The 19,885-nt window shown below is 36.2% G+C and overlaps 1 protein-coding gene across 9 annotated transcripts in view; it reads right to left on the minus strand.

Moving 5' to 3' along the window:
- Nucleotides 1-19,885, minus strand: part of USP34 (ubiquitin specific peptidase 34) — a 255,792-nt gene that overhangs the window by 139,306 nt on the left and 96,601 nt on the right. For all 9 annotated transcript variants that reach the window (XM_036262508.1, XM_036262511.1, XM_036262510.1 and 6 more), the window contains 4 exons: nucleotides 15,768-15,982; nucleotides 12,410-12,525; nucleotides 12,197-12,324; nucleotides 2,171-2,260 (listed from right to left, as the gene is read on the minus strand). In XM_036262508.1, the coding sequence (XP_036118401.1) occupies nucleotides 2,171-2,260; nucleotides 12,197-12,324; nucleotides 12,410-12,525; nucleotides 15,768-15,982 (549 nt within the window). The remainder of the gene's footprint in view (nucleotides 1-2,170; nucleotides 2,261-12,196; nucleotides 12,325-12,409; nucleotides 12,526-15,767; nucleotides 15,983-19,885) is intronic.

Raw genomic sequence — 19,885 nt, forward strand, 5'->3', positions numbered from 1 at the left:
TATAAAATCTTTAAATACAAATATTTTGTCAAAACTTATGCCTTAATTTTTATTAACTTAAAGTATCAATGTCATTTTTTTAATCTCAAAATACTCAATCCTTGTGAAGTAATCTCAAAATACTTAACTGGAAGAATGTTAACTATAAATGACTAACATGAATTAATATAAAAAATAGAATGATACAGTCCATATAAGGATGGACTGTGTGCATTAGTCATTATTTAGCAGAATTTAGCAAGTGCCTGGCATATAGAACATCTACAGTATAAACTTACTAAAACAGAATTATTTTACTGTCAATATGTAATCTTTTTTTTTTTAACATTTTTTTTTTTAATCAAAGAAATATTCATGTATTAAGCTCCAAAGTAACCTAGAAACACTAGGGGGAAAATAACAGTGATAAATACAATCAGAGATCCCAGGGTCTTTAACTTCTACAACTAACAATCTATCTTACACAATATTTACTAGCAATATATCTGCTAAAATGTATAGATGTAAAAGGAATAAGATTCCCAAACTTCTAATAAAATTGACATCATGTTTTTGCTATAGCTCTTTTCAAAACAAATTTCTTTGGCCTTGCCAATCATTTAATGATGATAAAGTGGTAGAAATAAAATCTAAGACTTAGATTTAAAACCAGTTCTAACACACTTGCTCCATGGTTTGGGGCAAGTAACCTGATTTCTTGAAATCTGTTTGTTGGTTACCTGAACATTTACTAAGAGGATCAGGGACAACAGCTACGAATTTTAAAATATGGGCCATAAAAATTTAGGAGATAATATGTACCAAATGATGAGTGCTGCTGCACCTAACAGATTCACAGTAAGTGACGTTTTGTTATCATTGATGCTAACTAACCATAGGGAGCTCAGCATTCTTTTAAATGAACCACTGGATAGGATTTAGGATACCAGTCTTATGTTAGAAACCCTGTGAACTGTCATTAACTGAGCTTATTTACATTAAATTTAAAGAATACGCTCAAGTAATTTCAACTCAATTATACTTAGGTTCAGGTACTTGATAAGTAACTATATCCAGAGTTTGCCTCTTGTACGTTATCCTTTCTTCCTCCTTAACATAAACTTAAAATGGCCACCATGTCACCAACTTGCCCAAGTGAATCCCTTTCACACTTTAGAATTCTGTAATTCCGCCATTTAAACACTATGGGAAATGTTAATAAAATAGGACTCATACTATTCTTGTACTTTAAAGATGCTAAAAGTTTTCCTCCATCCCTCTGTTTAACATCTCAAGGACATCCCTTGCCTTCACAAATGGATGATCATTAGAGTCATGTTGCAATATTAACCTAAGAGAGACTTCCTAAGATGCTTTTAAAATAGAAGTTCATGTCAAATAGATCTCCTTTAAAAGAGCAATAAATAAGAAAGAGCTATAACTCAAAAGAACTAACTTCATCCTATTTAGAACTATAAGGTAGACTTCCAGCTTTTTTTTAATGTTATTCATTTTAAAAGCAAATAAATGCAAGTCCTCTTACCATCTATTCTTAGATTTGAGACAATACTAGATGAAAAGCCATCCTACTTGACTTCAAAAATGAATCCTTCAACAGATCTAACTTTTCCTAAAATTTAAATGTCTCTAAAATCTCTCCAAAAGTCTACTGTGAATAAAGCAAGTAACACATTCTTGCAGATTAATTAAGTGCTTGTGACAGCTAATTTTTCTAGATTACCAAAACAGGATAAACTTCACAAAGTACTATCCTTGAAAAAATTCTTTAACATTCATTAATAGGATGGGGTCAGGATTATCCCTAACATGATGTAATGTCTAGAATCAATTCCTATAGTAACAGGAAAAATAAAAGACATCCTGGAGTGTTTGTTTTAGTGTTGATCTCCAGGAGTTCTCTGCTATGGCCAAATATACTAAAAATCTTCACCCTAAAATTAGAGCATTAATTACTCCAGTATTTTTCTCAAACTACAAAAGTCAGATTGTCCTACCGATCAAAATGTTAAGTTCCATGGAGCTAAGTGAAAGAGCACCCTAAGAAATCTAAGAAAACATTTGAACCATACAAAAATCAAAATTATCTGGTACAGAATAAAAGCCAATAAATTATTCAGAATCTTGTTGGATAACTATGATTTGAAAAAAAGCTCTTCTTTTATTTACTTACATTGTAATCCAATGTGTATCATAACTACTCCCAAACTGCTGAAAAGTACCGAACAGTTTTGGAAGAAGCCGAAGTGAAATTACAACCGATCTGAAACAGCAAAAGCACACATTTATAGGGTAAAATAATTTTAACTACTATTATTAATTCTGGCTTTGAACAGAAACTCAACTACTTAAAAATATTAAGTGCAAAAGAATTTAATGAATTTTACATATATATTTCTTCCACAAACATGAAAATTTTTTCCTCTGAAGTATAAATTTATACATTGTGGCAAGAAATCAAGTTTTAAAATTCCAATACAAGACTTTTAAAGTAAAATACACTACAAATATCTGAGTATAAAAGCAAGTGAAAAGCATTTGAAGGTAATTTATTTTCATGAAAGTACATGTTCTTTAACAAGTCATGGGGCTTCTGAGAATTTAATTAAGAAAAATAGGAAGCAGCAGCTTAGGTAAGTTATCTAGAACAGGGCTTCTCAAAGTTTAATGTGTACTTGATTCACCTAAGAAAATTTTGTTAAAATGCAAATTCTTATTCAGTAGGTCTTAGATTCAGAAATTCTGCATTTATAACAAGGTCACCAGTGATAATCTGCTGCTTTGTGGACCACATTCTGAGAATAATGTAGAGAACTTTTTTTCCCCTAAACTATACAAATTATCACTCTCTTCCTAATTCTCATTTAATATGATCTGCATCCAAGTTGAGAATCACTAAATTAGGAGCCACGTTAATAATAAAAGCACACCATACACCTCAAGTATAAAGGAGCAAAAAAGGAATAGAAAGCTCACTCATAAATCTAATTATGCCTATCTTCTGAAAGGAAGGGCTATAGGAAAGATACTGGCATGTAAATTCCAGAAGTCTTAGTAGGCAAGGAGGTTAACTGCATGAGCCTTGGAAGAAAGACAAATTCTAATGAAATACTGAATTTTTTTTTAAGGTCAAGAGCCAATATAGCTTCTTGAAAGATTTTTTTTTTTTTTTTTAATCCTCACCCAAGAATATTTTCCATTTATCTTCAGAAACAGTGGGAAGGGGAGAGAGAGAAACATCGACACAAGAGAGACACACTGATTGGTTGCCTCCCGCTGGACTCCCACCAGGGGGATGAACCTGCAATCCAGCTATGTGTCCGTGACCTGAATCAAACCCAAAGCTCTAACTGTTGAGCCAAACTGGCCAGGGCTTGAAAGAATTTTTTAAAAGAGAAAAGTTGGAACCCTAATCACAAGTCTGGTGTACAAGTAAGTCCTCCGAACTGCCTTCTCTTTGAGTACCAAGGATATCAGAATAACAGGGTTGAGTGGGAGGGAAACAGTGGTGAATACTGAGTAGCAGAACTTAGAGAGAAGAGAAAACTTATTTATGAATGAAATCCAAAGTACTTAAATTGGACTACAAAACCCTGTGTGATATGTCCTTCTTCCTCATATCACAGTCTAATTTAATTTCCCTCCAATCTTTCTCTTTGCTATCCCTTCAATCCACACAAGCACATTCATGCTTGGGGCCTGTTATTGCCTCTATTTGGAAATGGCTTTTTACCTAAATATCTATCTGTAGGACTCCTCTCACTTCATTCATGTTTCCTCAACTGTCATCAGACAAGATGACCATGACAACTCTATATTAAATAATACCCTTCCATTGCCCCAGGAACCTCTTTATTCCTCTTGATTCTGCCCCCATTTATTTTTCTTCATCATCTAAAAAATATTCCTTTATTTCACGTGTCCATCACTGAAATGTGCTCAATGAGAACAAGACTGTTTTATTAAAATTATCTACATACAGTGCACACTGAATATATACTTAAATAATGAACCAGCAAAAAATTTAAAAGCAAGATTTTCAAGGAAGGAGATGACAAACTTTGTATTTATTTTTTTAAATCCTCACCTGAGGTTATGTTTTTATTGACTTTTTAGAGGGAGGGAGGGAAGGAGGGAGGGAGGGAGGGAGGGAGCGAGGCAGGGAGGGAAGGAGAGACATCAATCACTTGCCTCCCATTTGAGCCCCAAGCAGGGACCAAAACCACAACCTAGGTATGTGCCCTGACTGGGACTTGAATCCACAACCTATTTGGTGTATGAGACAATGCTCCAACCAACTGAGCCACACCCAGCCAGGGTGATGACCAACTTTTTAAATGCTATATAACAGCCATGAAGAACCAGAATAGAAAAAAAAATACTACCAGATGACAAAAGAAAACCAGTATGTCAGTAGAACATTAGAGGACAAAAACCACACTGGTATAGATTACAAACCACACTGGTATAGATTAAGGGGTACACAGTGTAATAATGAGGGCAGTAAGTGCCTGATATCCAGTAAGTGCACTGTAAATAGTCTTCAAATATTTAAAAACATTAACATTTTAAAGCATATTTTTAAAATGACTGTCAAAAACAATGTCAGTTTCTTAAAACCCCATGAGACTGCAATTCCATTTTAAATAGTTGATTAAAATAAAAAATATATAGGTCTATACATTTTAAAAAATAATATTTTTAAATATTAAAAATTTTAATATTTTACAGCAAGCCACTTCAGTAACAGTGTTTGGAAAAACAGACAATAGAGAATAAAAGGGAATTTCAGATTCTTTATTTAAAATCCTTTGTCAAAATTTCAGAAACATTTGTGGAGTTTTTTCCTAAAAATTAACACCTAAAACACTAGAATAGATATATATATATAAATCTGACCTAAGGCAGTGATTTTCAACCATTTTTATCTCATGGCACGCATAAACTAATTACTAAAATTCTTTGGCACACGTAAAAAAAAGTATTTTTTGCTGATCTGACCCCAAAAAAGATATAATTTTGATTCATTCACACTGGACAGCTATTGTTGTATTGGTTGTTGTCATTTTTTTATTTGACAATCTAAGGGAAATGAGGTCAGTGCCCTTGACTAAACAGTTAAGTATGGCATGTTTTCAAAATTCTTGCAGCACACTAGTTGAAAAATCACTGACCTAAGGATTTACAAGGATAAAATCAATAAGAGAAATCATAAAGAAAAAAAGATACAGAAAAAATTCTTCTAAAATCACAAAAGCATGTTTCAAAATTGTTTGCATAGTGTAATTTCAACTATGGTTGGTTTATTTATTTATTTATTTTTATCTTTGTTGAAAGTATTACAGGTGTGTCCCCAATTTCCCTGATTGACCCCTCCCCCTGTTCCCACACCCCTTCCTGCCTTCCTCACACTATCGTCCGTGTCCATTGGTTATGCATATATGCATATTTAACAACAGTTTTAAAATACCAAGTAACAGCCCTGGTTGATTTGGCTCAGTGGCTGGAGCATTGGTCCGTAGACCAATGAGCTGTGGGTTCGATTCTGGTCAAAGGCACATACCTCGGTTGAGGTTTGTCCCCAGCCCTGGTCAGGGTTGTGCAGGAGGCAACAAGTCGATATGTCTCTCTCGCATTGATGTTTCTCTCTCTGTCTCTCTCCCACTCTATCTGAAGAAAAGTAGAAAAATATCCTCCCATGAGGATTAAAAATAACAACAACAATAGTAATAAAATACAAAGAAACAGAGACTACAAAGAGATACCATTTCTTTTTTTTTCTTTTTCTTTTTTCTATCCTCAACCGAGGACATTTTTCCATTTTTTGTTCAGGTAGAGTGGGAGGGAGAGAGAGGAAGGGAGAGAGAGAGAGAAACATCTATGTGAAAGGGACACATCGAGTGGCTGCCACCCGCACAACCGACCAGGGCCGGGGACAAACTGTAACCGAGGTACGTGCCCTTAGCGGGAACCGAACCCGGGTCTCTCAGGACCGCAGGCCGACGCTCTAACCGCTGAGCCAAATTGGCCAGGGCGAGATACCATTTCTTATTTTCTTTAAAAACAAACTATGGCAAGCCTTATAGTATGCAACAATTTTATACTTTCTGAAAATCTTACTAAATTCTTTCTTTTGCAGTCACTGGTGTTAAGAGTCTGGACTGTTAAATATTATCTCCAAATTTTCTACAATAAACGTGTTTTCATTTTATAAAATATAATGTGGAAGCAAGTATATAAGGAAGCTAGGTGTTAAATGGACATTGGTTAAGTGGATAATGGTGTGATTCATGTTAAAGAGAGAACCAAATATAGAAATGAAACTCATCTTCCCTCTACTTCTACCCTAAGAGAAATACTTTCCTCCACAATTTATAATCACTGAATTATCAAGAAATGATTACATATTAGATGACTAAAACATTTTAAAAGTTTTTTCCTCAGATTATCAAAAAAATTCCAAATTTTCTTCTTAAAAAGTTTCCAAGAATACAGAAGCCACACATTTTAAATGCTATACGTTTAAGAATACTTTAGAAGGAATTACCAAACCCAAATTCAAAATTATCCCAAAATACTGTAACACTTTATTTAAACTGATACATTTAATAAGAAAAATTATATAAAGTATATACTTATTATAGACTAGAAATTAATAACTTACAAAATGAGGAAGATAATTTATTTGCTTGGTGATAGTAATCAATATTTCAATGTCCAAGCTTTGATTGCTAAAGGTTTACAAAACTCAATATAAAAAAGATTATATTTAAACTTATTTTTCAAAAATTCTTCCAAGAATGAAACTTTCAAATACCAAAACACAATCCTATGCAACAATGTGTTTAAGTCAAAAAGGTTCAATAATCCAGAGTAATAAAATACTAAATTTAGACTCAAGAAAACACATTATACTAAACTGCCCAGATTCTTTGCTTGATTCTAAGAGTTTTTGTTGTAACCAGAAGCTTATTACTAGGTCAGCAATTTTTAACCTGTGTGTCTTTAGTTTTTAAAACATGAAATACCTGATTATTTAGTCAGGGGCACTGACTGACCTCTTTTCCCTTACACTGTCAAACAAACAAACAAAAAAGGCAACAGCCAACACAACAATAACCATCTACAATAGCCAACACAACAATAACCATCTAGTGTGAATGAAACAAAATTATACCTATTATCTTGTCAGATCAGCAAGAAATATTTTTGGCGTTAGACAGAATTTTAGTAGTTTATGTGTGTGCCATGAGATGAAAACGGTTGAAAATCACTCTACTAGGCAATACTGTGCTGTTCCTATAAGAATTACCAATGCTATTTTGTTGCTTTAGTAGAATGGATACATTTGCTGGTGGCTTTCACAAACTCATGTTTGGATAATTTTTTCATAATCCTGGACTCCATATTTTAAGGTTGATGTGTTTTTCAAAATGCTATTTATTCAGTCATTAGAAATTATAAAACAGGGGTGAGCAAAAGTAGGTTTACATTTGTAAAACAGAATTTATTCTTGTATTATTTATTATTATATTATGTATTTTTCCATACGAACAACTGTATACACCAAGAGTTGACACAAAATCCTGTTTATAATAGTCATTATAGAGAGAAAAAAGTATATACTACCATCCATTTCTTAATTATCCGAACCTTTATTTATGTAAACAGGATCCTTGACACATGCAATCATTTTACTCAAGATATCATTTGTGCACAAAGGCAAAAAGATTTGAACACATGAGTTCAAGTACCTGCAGAGAAACAATGGCAAAGAACAGAACATTGGACAGGCTCCCAGAATCTCAATTCAATTCTTAGGAGGCCACAGAATTTCAAGGATGCCTAGGTACCAGATGTGAACCTGCTTTCCATTAAACATAAACACCAAAGGGGATGACTACCACCCAACCCTACAATTTCTACCCTACTCACTGGACAGCAGTCTTATCTCACTCGTCCTTGGTACAAACATTAAGCTGGTAACAGATTTTTCATTGGGGAGCTACTTTTTGCCTCATGCTCTCATGTTCCACAAACACATTCTACTATGTGTTTCTGTATGTAACTTTAAACTTTCTGCATTGCCAAAATGTTATTCTGTGCCTTACAAACCAAACTGCCTAAGGAGAAATGTACACAAGGCACATGATGCATATCACAGAGAAAGATCATGCAGTGATTTTTGTAACATTGTTCATAAACCTCTGTGATTTTTGTCAAATCCCAGAAAAATGGTAAATGAGTTAAGGTTACACTGTCCCATTTGTGTAATATAAGGAACAGCTTTCCTACTACTATTAACACACTTGTGCAACTTTCCTTTCTTACTGTGATGGTAAAGTAAGGAGGTTAGGTTTGGAAAAGGATTCTTGTGTTTAGGATAGGATTTCTCAAACTCTGATAAAGACATTCTGAGCCAGATAATTCTTTGTTGTATGGTGCTGTCCTCTGCATGGAGGGATGTTTTAACAGCAACCCCATCCTGTAACAACACCTCCAATCCTACTCATTAGTGTAACGAACAAAAGTATCTCCAGCCCTGGCTGGTTTGGCTTAGTGGTTAGAGCATCAGCCCGCGGTTCAGAGTCTTGGGTTTGACTCCAGTAAAGGGCACATACCTCAGTTGTGGTTAGGTTCCCAGCCCTGCTCAGGGTTGTGCAGGAGGCAACCAGCCGATGTGTTTCTCTCACATGGATGTTTCTTTCTCTCTCTCTCTCTCTCCCCTCCCCAACTCCCACTCTATCTGAAGATAAATGGGAAAATATCCTCGGATGAGGATTTAAAGAAAAAAAAAAAAAAAAAAAGCATCTCCAGACACTGACATTGTCTTGAGGGGAGAGTGGGGAGAATCACCCCATTGAAAATCACTGGTTCATCAGGAAACCCAGACCAGTGATGGTTAAAATATATTCAACCCCACCCCACCCCTTTTTTAAAAATAATTTTTATTGATTTTAGAGAGAGAAGAAGGGAAAAGAGAGAGACAGAAACATCTGAGAGAGAACATCGACTGGCTGCCTCCTGCATGCCTTTCACTGGGGACCGGGCCCACAATCTGGGCATGTGCCCTGACCAGGAATTGAACCTTTGACTTCTTGGTGCATGGGCTGACACTCAACCACTGAGACACACTGGCTGGGCATGACTAATGTATTTTATGGTAAGACTTATAGCAACCCTCTAAAGAGTCAATTCTGAGGGCAAAAATAACTTCAACATAATAGTTATGTTTACTAGCTATTCAAAAAATCATTAAATGATTAGAGTACAGGAGATTGCCTCAAACAAATGTAAAATGTTTCATCTTCAAGTAATTTGGGGTGAACAAATTCAAACTTAATAAAAAATCCAGATTGATAATTTTCATTTATACACAGATTTTTCCTTTTATCCCTTTTAAGTTTACTTATAAGATAAATATGTGCTCATGGTGGAAAAAGGGAAAACAGAAAGCCTAAAGAAGAAAAAATAATTTAATCCTACCAGAAAATAATCATTTTATAGTCTCACATATTGCTTGGAATCTCTTTAACAGATTGGCCTGTGAGTATATGCCCATGTTATTATATAATCTTTGAAAACAAGACTCTGAAAGGCTGCATGATGTTTCATCTTTCACAGTTTTTCTTTTCAGTTAAGCATAACATACATGCAAAAACATATAAATCTAAGTGACAGTTTAAAATATTAGGAGGTGAACATTATCTGTGGCACCAGCACTAACATCAAGAAATAAATCATTATCAACATACCAGAAATTTTCATTGTGCCCCTTTCCAGTCACTGACAACCAAGAGTAACCATTATCCTGACTACTAAATATAATAGTTTTCCTGTTTTTAAACATTATAAAATTAAAATAAAGAGACAGATCTGGCCCTGGCCGGTTTGGCTCAGCGGTTAGAGCATCAGCCTGCGGTCCAGATACCCGGGTTCAGTTCCCGCTAAGGGCGCGTACCTAGGTTGCAGTTTGTCCCCGGCCCTGGATGGTCGTGCGGGTGGCAGCCACTCCATGTGTCCCTTTCACGTCGATGTTTCTCTCTCTCTCTTCCTCTCTCTCCCTCCCACTCTGTCTGAACAAAAAATGGAAAAATGTCCTCGGGTGAGGATTAAAAATAATAAAATAAAATAAAGAGATAGATCTGGCTTCTTTCACTCAACATTGTTTGTGAAATTCATCCACACTATTCGGTGCAGTTGTACTTCATTCATTGTTATTGCTATCTATTATGTCACTCAACAGTACAAAATTTGATTTTCCTTCCTATTCTTTTTTGGCATTTGGAGAATTACACAAAGAATATTTAGTTATTTTGCATAGTGCTGCTATGAACATTCTGGAATGTGTCTTTTGGTAACCATCTGGATGAATTTCTTAGGGCACATACTTAGCAGTGGAATTGCTCAGTCACAGAGTAGGCAAATACACATATGAGAAATATAAAATTTATGAGGAATATAAAATGTATAAAAATACTTTTAAAAACTGGCAATTTCAAAAGACTTTTATTTTTTTTTATCCTCACCCGAGGCTATTTCTCCATTTTTTGTACAGATAGAGTGGGAGGGAGAGAGAGGAAGGGAGAGAGAGAGAGAAACATCGACGTGAAGGGACACATCGAGTGGCTGCCACCCGCACGACCAACCAGGGCCGGGGACAAACTGCAACCGAAGTACGTGCCCTTAGCGGAACCGAACCCGGGTCTCTCCGGACCGCAGGCCGACGCTCTAACCGCTGAGCCAAACCGGCCAGGGCAATTTCAAAAGACTTTTAAAATACAATTACCATTTTAAAATTAACTGCTATAATACCTATGTAAATGATGAAATATCATCCAGCCATTAACAGCATTCCTTTTAAAGAATATATGCCAAATGAAGCAATGGATCCACTAAAGAGGTCTACTGATTTCTCATACCTGCATGAACAAGCTATTTTCTATTGTGATTGTTCAAATTACAGCCCTTTAAAGACCAAAAGTAAAAAATATTGCACATACATGTCTAATTCAATTAGGCAAAACAAAATTTTTGAAGCATTTAAATATTCATTAAAATTAGACATTTACATCAGTCTTGGGGAGAGATAAGCTAAAAACATTATCTTAATATAAATAACATGTTCAATTAATAATTGAATTTACTGTGCCAGAAAATAAAACATTATCAAAGCAGTTTAAGACAAGGAAAATCTGAAATTATACTACAGAACAGAAGTTAAAAAAAAAATCTTGCCCTGGCCAGTTTGGCTCAGCGGTTAGAGCGTCGGCCTGCGGTCCGGAGAGACCCGGGTTCGGTTCCCGCTAAGGGCACGTACTTCGGTTGCAGTTTGTCCCCGGCCCTGGTTGGTCGTGCGGGTGGCAGCCACTCGATGTGTATCCCTTCACGTCGATGTTTCTCTCTTTCTCTCCCTTCCTCTCTCTCCCTCCCACTCTATCTGTACAAAAAATGGAAAAATATCCTCGGGTGAGGATAAAAAAAAAAAAAATCAGCCCTGGCCGGTTTGGCTCAGCGGTTAGAGCGTCGACCTGCGGTCCTGAGAGACCCAGGTTCGGTTCCCGCTAAGGGCATGTACCTCGGTTGCAGTTTGTCCCCGGCCCTGGTTGGTCGTGCGGGTGGCAGCCACTCGATGTGTCCCTTTCACGTCGATGTTTCTCTCTCTCTCTCTTCCTCTCTCTCCCTCCCACTCTACCTGAACAAAAAAAAATAATAAAATAAAAAAATAAAAAATAAAAAAAAAAAAATCAAGAAATGTGTGGTAATCATTTGAGCTCTGATATGAAGACTATAAATACATGGCAGAATTCAAACTAAAGAAAAACACTAACCTAATTCTTTATATATTACAAAAGTCAAGACACAAATGATCCACCCAAATGAAAGAACAATGCCATTATCAAAATGTTTTCATTTCAGCTTAAGTTTACGTCACCTTATTTAGCTTCCTTTATATGTAATATGACACAGTTCAAGAATATTTAACTGTAATGTGAACACAGAGTAATCATCACTATAGAGTAAGAAGGAGTAATAAAACATGAACCCCATAAAGGAAGTCTTTAAACCTAAAACAAAAACCACAACTACTAAAAAAATAGGTCAATAATAGCACATTAAATGCTATGATTTCACCACACCTAGTCAATAACACACAAAATGAACTTTGACTACTACATAAAAAATCTTATATATTTACCTGTTGTTTCCTAAATTTTCAAGGCAACCTTCAATGAATCTCATTCGAATCTGTCTATCCGTAAACCAACATACTAAGGAACAGAGAAGTTTCTCTGCTTCATTTATTAATCCTTCAGAAAGATTAACCTACAAAAAATACATAAAGTTACTATTTGTCCTGATTTCATTTTGCTATAAGTTTGCGGTCTTTTGGTTCTATTAAATAACTTACTGCATCATCATCTTGGACTATATCCCACAACAAAGTGTTTCCTTTCTTGCAAACGTTATCCAAATTAATGTCTGTCACAGCATTACTGTTGAATTGATGTTTATGAACTGCAGGTCCTGAGGGGGCAAAATATAACATACTATAGAGGAACACTGCTGACTAAAATTGTGAAGTGAATTACAGCATTCATAAAGTTAACAAATCAAAACTGTAACAACAAATATCTTTTTACATAACAAAATTTTAAAAACACAAAATTAGCACAATAGTTGCTTTATGAATGGCAAAGAATAATATTGTTTAAAGTTTGATAAGACTAAAGTGAACGTTTTCTTTTCAGTCTCATTACTTCTAATGAAGTATCATTATTTAATGTCTTTCAGGCCAAGATAACTGTACATAAATATTTGAAACTCAAATTAAGCATAAAAACAACTTATGGGAAGTAATTCTATAGCCAAGGGACATTCCTCTAATTGACCTTCTATATAGTTGTCTTACATTCTTGTGTTTTAATGTATTTTAAATTAAATTGGGGGTGATTTACCCAAAACTTCAAATTCAAAGATTCTATTATAATAATTTAGACTTTCTGAGTACCCTGTTAAATAAATCCTTACCAGTTCTGTTATATTAAGTAAAAAACTTCTTTGCTTTTGTCTTTTTAACAGCTTTACCATGAAATTTCCCTGTCAGACTGTACACGTAGATTGATTTCATTAAAATAAGAATTGTACAACCATCTCCACAACAGTTTTAGAACATTTTCACCACCCTAAACAGTCCCTCATACCTAATTACAGTTAATCCTTGATCTCATTCCACAGCCCTATTCTGTTTATCCATCCCCATAAATTAGCCTTTTCTAGAAATTTCATGTAAACAGAATCATACAGTATGCACAATCTTATGTCTAACTTTGTTCACTTGGCAAAAAGTTTATTGAGGTTCATCCACGTTGAAGCACGTATCAGTAGTGTGTTTCTTTTAATTACAGAATAATATTTCATATGTGGAAATAGTGTACTTTGTTTACACATTCACCAGTTAATGAACATTTGGATAGTTTCCAGTTTGGGGCTAATGGGACTAATATGAGTAATGCTGCCATAAACATCTGTTTAAGTGTTTTTATGGATACATGTTTTCCTTTCTCTTGAGTAAATGCTTAAGAGTGGAGTTAATGGGTCAAAAGGTAAACATACGTTTAACAGAAGCAACCTGCCAAACTCTTTTCCGACATGGTTGTGCCATTTTACATTCCCACTAGCAGTGTATTAGAGTACATGTTCCTGCTCCTTCACATTCTCCCCAACACTCTTTAGTCACTCTATATTTTTTAAGGGTCTATTCTGGACTCTATTCTCTCCATTTAAAAAATAAATAAATTTGCTTCCTAGTTATATAATCCATTTCTAAGTGTCTTGAGCAGTAAATGCATACATATGTATTTAACAGTCATCCACTAATTAATGGTTTTTTAGATTTTTTACAAAATAGGTCTTTGTTTGTTTACTTATTTATTTCCATCACCATTTATTCCCCCGTAACCTCTTCCACCTCCACCTACTCCCTCTCCTCCTCACAATCACCACGCTGTGTCTGTGTCCGTAAGTTCTGTTTTATCTCAGTCCTTCCACCTCTCCAGCCTTTTAAATTACCATAATAAATTACTTTTGAATATTGTAGAAATGAATGTAAATTATATATAGCATGTACTCTTCTTTCTAACTTCATATGCTTAGAATGTTTTTTGACATTCATCCACTGTGTTGCACTGTATCAGTAGTTGTTTCCTTTTTATTGATGAGTAGTATTCCACTATGTGAATATACCACAATTTGTTTATCTACCAGTTAATTCCAGTTGAGGCTCTTATGAATGAAGCAGGTATGAACATTCATGTACAAATATTTTTGTGACTATGTTTTCATTTCTCTTAGATAAATACAAAGAACAGGAATTGCTAGGTCATAGGGCAGGTACATGCTTAACTTTATAAGAAATTGATAAAACAGTTCCCAAACTAGCTATACTATTTCACATTCCTCAACAGCAATTTATGAAAGTTCTAGTTGCTCTACATTCTTAGCATCATTTGTTATAATTAGCTTTAATATTACCCATTCCAGCAGGTGTGAAGTAGCATTTGGTTTTAATTTGCATTTTCTAGATGACTAGAATATTGAGAATCTTTTCATGTATTTATTGACCATTTCTACATCTTCTTTTATGTATTAACTATACAAATATTTTGTTCATTTCCAAATTAAATTGTGTTAATGTGTTGGAAAAGTTCTTTAGAGTATTAAATACATTATACTGCAAGGTAGCCTTGGACAGCATTAATACATTTAATAATTTTGCTCAACTTCTAACTTCTTTAGTAACAAATACATACAATACTGAATAAAAGGAAAATGGGATATGAAAAGAATGATCAAAATTTAATAATACAGTATCAAAATCAAATAACTTCAATATTAACCTTGTCATTTCTCAAAAACCACAATAACACAATTAAAAAAGGTAACCTTATCTAGATGACATACAAATAACATTTCAAATCTGTAAGCTGTTGCGAAGGTCCACAAATTCTATCTCCAAGTTTAATCGTGACCTTTTAGAACAAATCTAACTGACCAGATTTACTTAGTTTGCAATGCACTGTCATTCCAAAACCAATTTCCTAGGCTAGCAAGTGCTGATGGTACCTAATCAAATGAGGCTGGACACAGACCTGAAAACTGACAATTCTAAAACTGTTTTCCCCTCTCTTAATTTTTCTCTTTCATCCTTTTTCTTCTACCATTCTTTAACCCCCTCTAAATTCCATTCTTCCAAATCTGGTCTGTCCAATTACTTTTTTAGATTCATTTAGAGTGATTAGATCCTTAGAATCATCATTTCTAAAGATTTTACCATCCCAGCTAAAACAAACACCTTGCCCTTTAGCAGTCACCCCTCCTCTTATTCTCCCCACAACCCTCCCTAGCCCCAGGCTAGACATTTTATATAAATAAAATCATATAATATGTGATCATGTGTAATCTCCTACTTTTTGGTTATATGACTACTGAATATAAAACCTAATAATGTATTTTCTAAAATACAAAGCTGTAATTTTCATACATTTATATTTCTTCTATCTAAACATCTCTTAATGGAACTGCAGCCTTTATATTCATGATGGAGTATTTGTAACAACTTCATTCACGTGAAAAGAAAACTACCATATAAAATTTATTTGGCAAAAATATTTAAGTATCATAATATTAACTGTTGATTCATTTTAACAATGTAATATAAATTATTCCTATTTTAAAGTAATATTATTTTACTTACTACAGAACCTTACCTTGACTAAGATGTTCATGGTAAATAGATGCTAAATTGGGAAGATGTTGTTGGAGATGAGATGTTAGCTCTGCATGTGAATTAATCTGAACTAGCTCCTCTTCACACCCAGATTCTTCACCATCAAAATCAGCCATATTTTTTTCTGATTTTGCACTGACCTGGGAGCTACTGCAACTGACATCATCTGCACTTAGCATATCATCAACCATATGCCTGTGACACAGAGAAGAGCACAAAGTTACTGATTAGGTATTTCAACAGTTTGTGAATCAAGAACAAAGCAATATATATATATATATTTTTTTTTTTTGGGGGGGGGGGGGGATACGTGCCCCAAGGGGGAACCGAACCTGGGATTCTCTAGTCCGCAGGCAGACGCTCCAGCCGCTGAGCCAAACCGACCAGGGCTGTATTTGTTTTTAATAATATAGTATGTTAAGAGCTTTACAAAACTAAGAAGCCCACAATGTCAGAACTATATATTAATTTCACAATATACCCACATGTTATGTGGCCCATCAACATACTTCAAAGAGAGTAATTCAGAGGTCGGTAAACTTATTTTTCATAATTATTTTATAAACTCAAATCACAATGTGAACCTTAAAATTTGTTTACATTTACTCACACAACTACAGAATCAAATGAGATAACTACAAGGAAAATATTTCAATTTAAGGCTGCAATCTAAACGTGAAAAGTGCAAACAAAAATAAAACCATTAGGTCTTGTGGGATGGAGGGTTGGTTTGGATTAGAAAACTAAGAGATTTGTAATATAGCAAAATATATTTCACCTCAGTTTTATAAACTAATTCCTTTGTCTTCGATATGAGTTCTCAAAGGGAAAATTTTGAATACGTATCTATAATGTCAGACCCTAACCAGTGGTTCTCAATCAGGTTATTTTGGCCCCTGGGAGGGCCATCTGGCAATGTCTAGAGCCATTTCTGGTTATCAAAACTAGACAGATAATGCTGGCTAGGGATGCTGCTAAACATCCTACAATGCAGAGGGCAGCATTCACACTGCTGCATATAAAACAAAGAATTATCTGGTCTAAAATGTCAATACTGCCAAGGCGGAGAAACATAACCTTATACTCATTTGGGTTAGTGATAAGAACAAAAAAGCAAAGGAAATAAAGTAGCAATATATATGAGTACATAGTTCTCCCCAACAACCATATTAAATTCTGAAAGGCCTGGCAAGTCGTCAAGTCTAAGAAATTTCATCCTGATAAAACACATGTTCATATTTCATCACTCAACCATTACTACTAGTAATGACAGTAATAGTAAATAGCAGCTAGCATAGACTAAGTTCTTATTATATGCCAATCACATTAATCTATGAAATGCTTACTATAAACCAATGACATAAGTAGTATTGCTCCATTTTATAGACAAGAAAATGAAGAAAAGAACAATTAAGTACATTGCCCAATATCAAAACGCTAGTGACAGGACCACTTACAGTTAAATACCATGCATATATTTCACAGATAATCAAAAAGCTTTATTGCAAAAGTTTTATCCTTATTAATGTCCTAAAATTAGGATGTGTGTAAAATTTCCCTTTTTACTATCACACTCTCATGGAAATTTCCACAAGCAGTTTTGTATCTGTTTTTAAACAATTATTACAAGGAGCTGAAGATACAGATCTCTGTTGTCCAGTGATAGCCACTAACTACATGTGGCTACTGCACATGTAAAAAGTGGATAGTCTAGAGGTTCCAGTGAAGATGGAGAGTAGGTAAATGTGGTACCTGGCCTCCCACAACCACATCAAACTTACAACTAAATTACAGAACAAACATCATTCAGAATACATGAAATCTAGCTGAACAGAAGTCTTATAACAAAGGATGTAAAAAAGCCATGTCCAGAATAATTAAAGGGGCAGAGATGTGGAAGACGCTGGTCTCACACCTACATGTGGTAGTTAAAAATCAGGAGGGATCACCCTTGGCTGGTTTAGCTGAGCAGTTAAGAGCGTTGGCCCAAGGACTAAAGAGTTGCTGGTTTGAATTCAGTCAAGAGCATGTATCTGGGTTGCGGTTCGGTCCCAGCCCTAGTTTGGGGTCGTACAGGAGGCAACCAATTAATATGTTTCTCTCCTATGTATGTTTCTTTCTCTCTCCCTCCCACTCTAGCTGAAGATGAATGGAAAAATATCCTCAGGTGAGGATTTAAAAAAAAGACAAGCCTGGCTAGTGTGACTCAGTGGTTGAGTGCCTACCCATGCACCAGGAGGTCACCAGTTCAATTCCCAGTTAGGACACATGCCCAGGCTGTGGGCCCGACCCCCAGTGGGGGGGCGGGGGGCATGCAGGAGGCGGTCAATCGACGTTCTTTCTCATTGATGTTCCCATCTCTTTCACTCTCTCCCTTCCCCTCTCTCTAAAATTAATAAAGAAAAAAATTTTTTTTTAAAAAGACAAGACCCTGACTGGTTTTGCTCAGTGCTTAGAGTGTCAGTCCACAGACCAGAGAGTCACGGGTTCAATTCTGATCAAGGGCACATACCTCGCTTGCAGTCGGGTTCCTGGACCTGGTTGGGGTCATTTGGGAGGCAACCAATCAATATGTCTCTCTCATGTCAATGTTTCTCTCTTTCTCTCCCACTCTATCTGAAAATCAGTGGAAAAACATCCTCAGGTGACGATTAAAGAAAATAAAACCAGAAGGAATATCTTGGCTAGAGGTCCCCAATGAGGAATGAGGGATCCCAGCCCCAAAAAGAACCCCCAGACCAGAATTTCAGTGATAGGAAGAGAAGTCCCCATAACTTCTGGCTGTGAAAACCAGCAGGGAGCCCAACTGAAGCGGTTCGGTTGGTTGAGCATCTATCCTGTGCACTGAAAGATTGTCAGTTCAATTCTTGGTCAGGGTTCGGTCCCCAGTTGGGGCATGTACGGAAGGCAAACAATCGATGTTTCTGTCTCACATAAATATTAAAAGAAAAAAAAGGGGATTATGGCTGAGTGACACGAAAAACTCCTAAAGTCCCAGGCGTTTTTCTTAAAAGGCCTGTGCACTACTCACTTGTACTCACTAGCTCTGAGCTCTAGTGCTAGGGCAACAGCTAGAAAGGTACCAGGGACATATTGGAAGGAACTAAATTGTCTGGCTTCAGTACAAGGACTGGAGGGGCAGCTTTCTCCAATACTGAAGTGCTGGAAGAGGATGTTATTCCTTTGCTGAGCCCTACCCCCACAGAGCCGGCAACTGGGCACTGTATCTGAGTCTCCATCAACTGGGCTAACACTATTCATCACACCTTGGTGATTCCCTGAGACCTCTGACACCCTCAACTTTCGGACTCACCCAAGCTGTTTTCCGGTGGTTTTACCATACAAACGACCTCTCTTAGCTCATGCTTCAAACTTTCATAAAATCTCTCAAACAAGTAGTATCTGGAATTTGTGTACCCCATGCCTCTTGCTAAGTGGCCCCAGGTCTGGCACTAGAAGCAGCCAGCCTCGGTCTAGAGCTTGGCCTCTCCTAGGCACCTCCAATCCCAGGACAAATAGCAGCCATCTGCAGATCACTCTGTAGTTCATGATGATGGCCGTGAGCAGGGCACAAGTGGTGGCTGACCCTGTACCGCTTGAGAGGCCCCAGAGCCAGTTTACTCATAGGACAGCTTCTGCCCCACAAACACACTCAAGGGGCAGACTCAGCTAGCACCAGAGCTCCATTGAAGCAACTTCTTCTCCGTGGGGTTGGCCCCTGCACAGCAGCTCCTTCCCTGAAGTCACAGCCAGTCCTTGTAGCCAACTGGCCTGGAGGTCAATCTCTCCCAGTGACATGACAATAGCAGTCAAGACTCAACAACAACAGGACAAGAAACACAGCCCACAATGGTGTGCACCTGAGTGCCCAGCTCTGGTGACCGGGAGGCTGTGCCACTGGGCCCTACAAGGACATATACTGCGTAAGGCCACTCTACCAAGCCCAGGAGACATAGCAGCTCTACCTAATACATAGAAACAAACACAGCTGCCAGATGGGAAGGGGATTGTGGGGGGCTGGGTGAAGAAAAGGTGAAGGGATTGAAAAGGTGAAAGGATTTAGCAGTACAAATTGGTAGTTACAGAAAAGTTACAGGA

The sequence above is a fragment of the Molossus molossus genome, unplaced genomic scaffold (genome assembly GCF_014108415.1).
Source record: "Molossus molossus isolate mMolMol1 unplaced genomic scaffold, mMolMol1.p scaffold_m16_p_15, whole genome shotgun sequence".
NCBI lineage: Eukaryota > Metazoa > Chordata > Mammalia > Chiroptera > Molossidae > Molossus > Molossus molossus.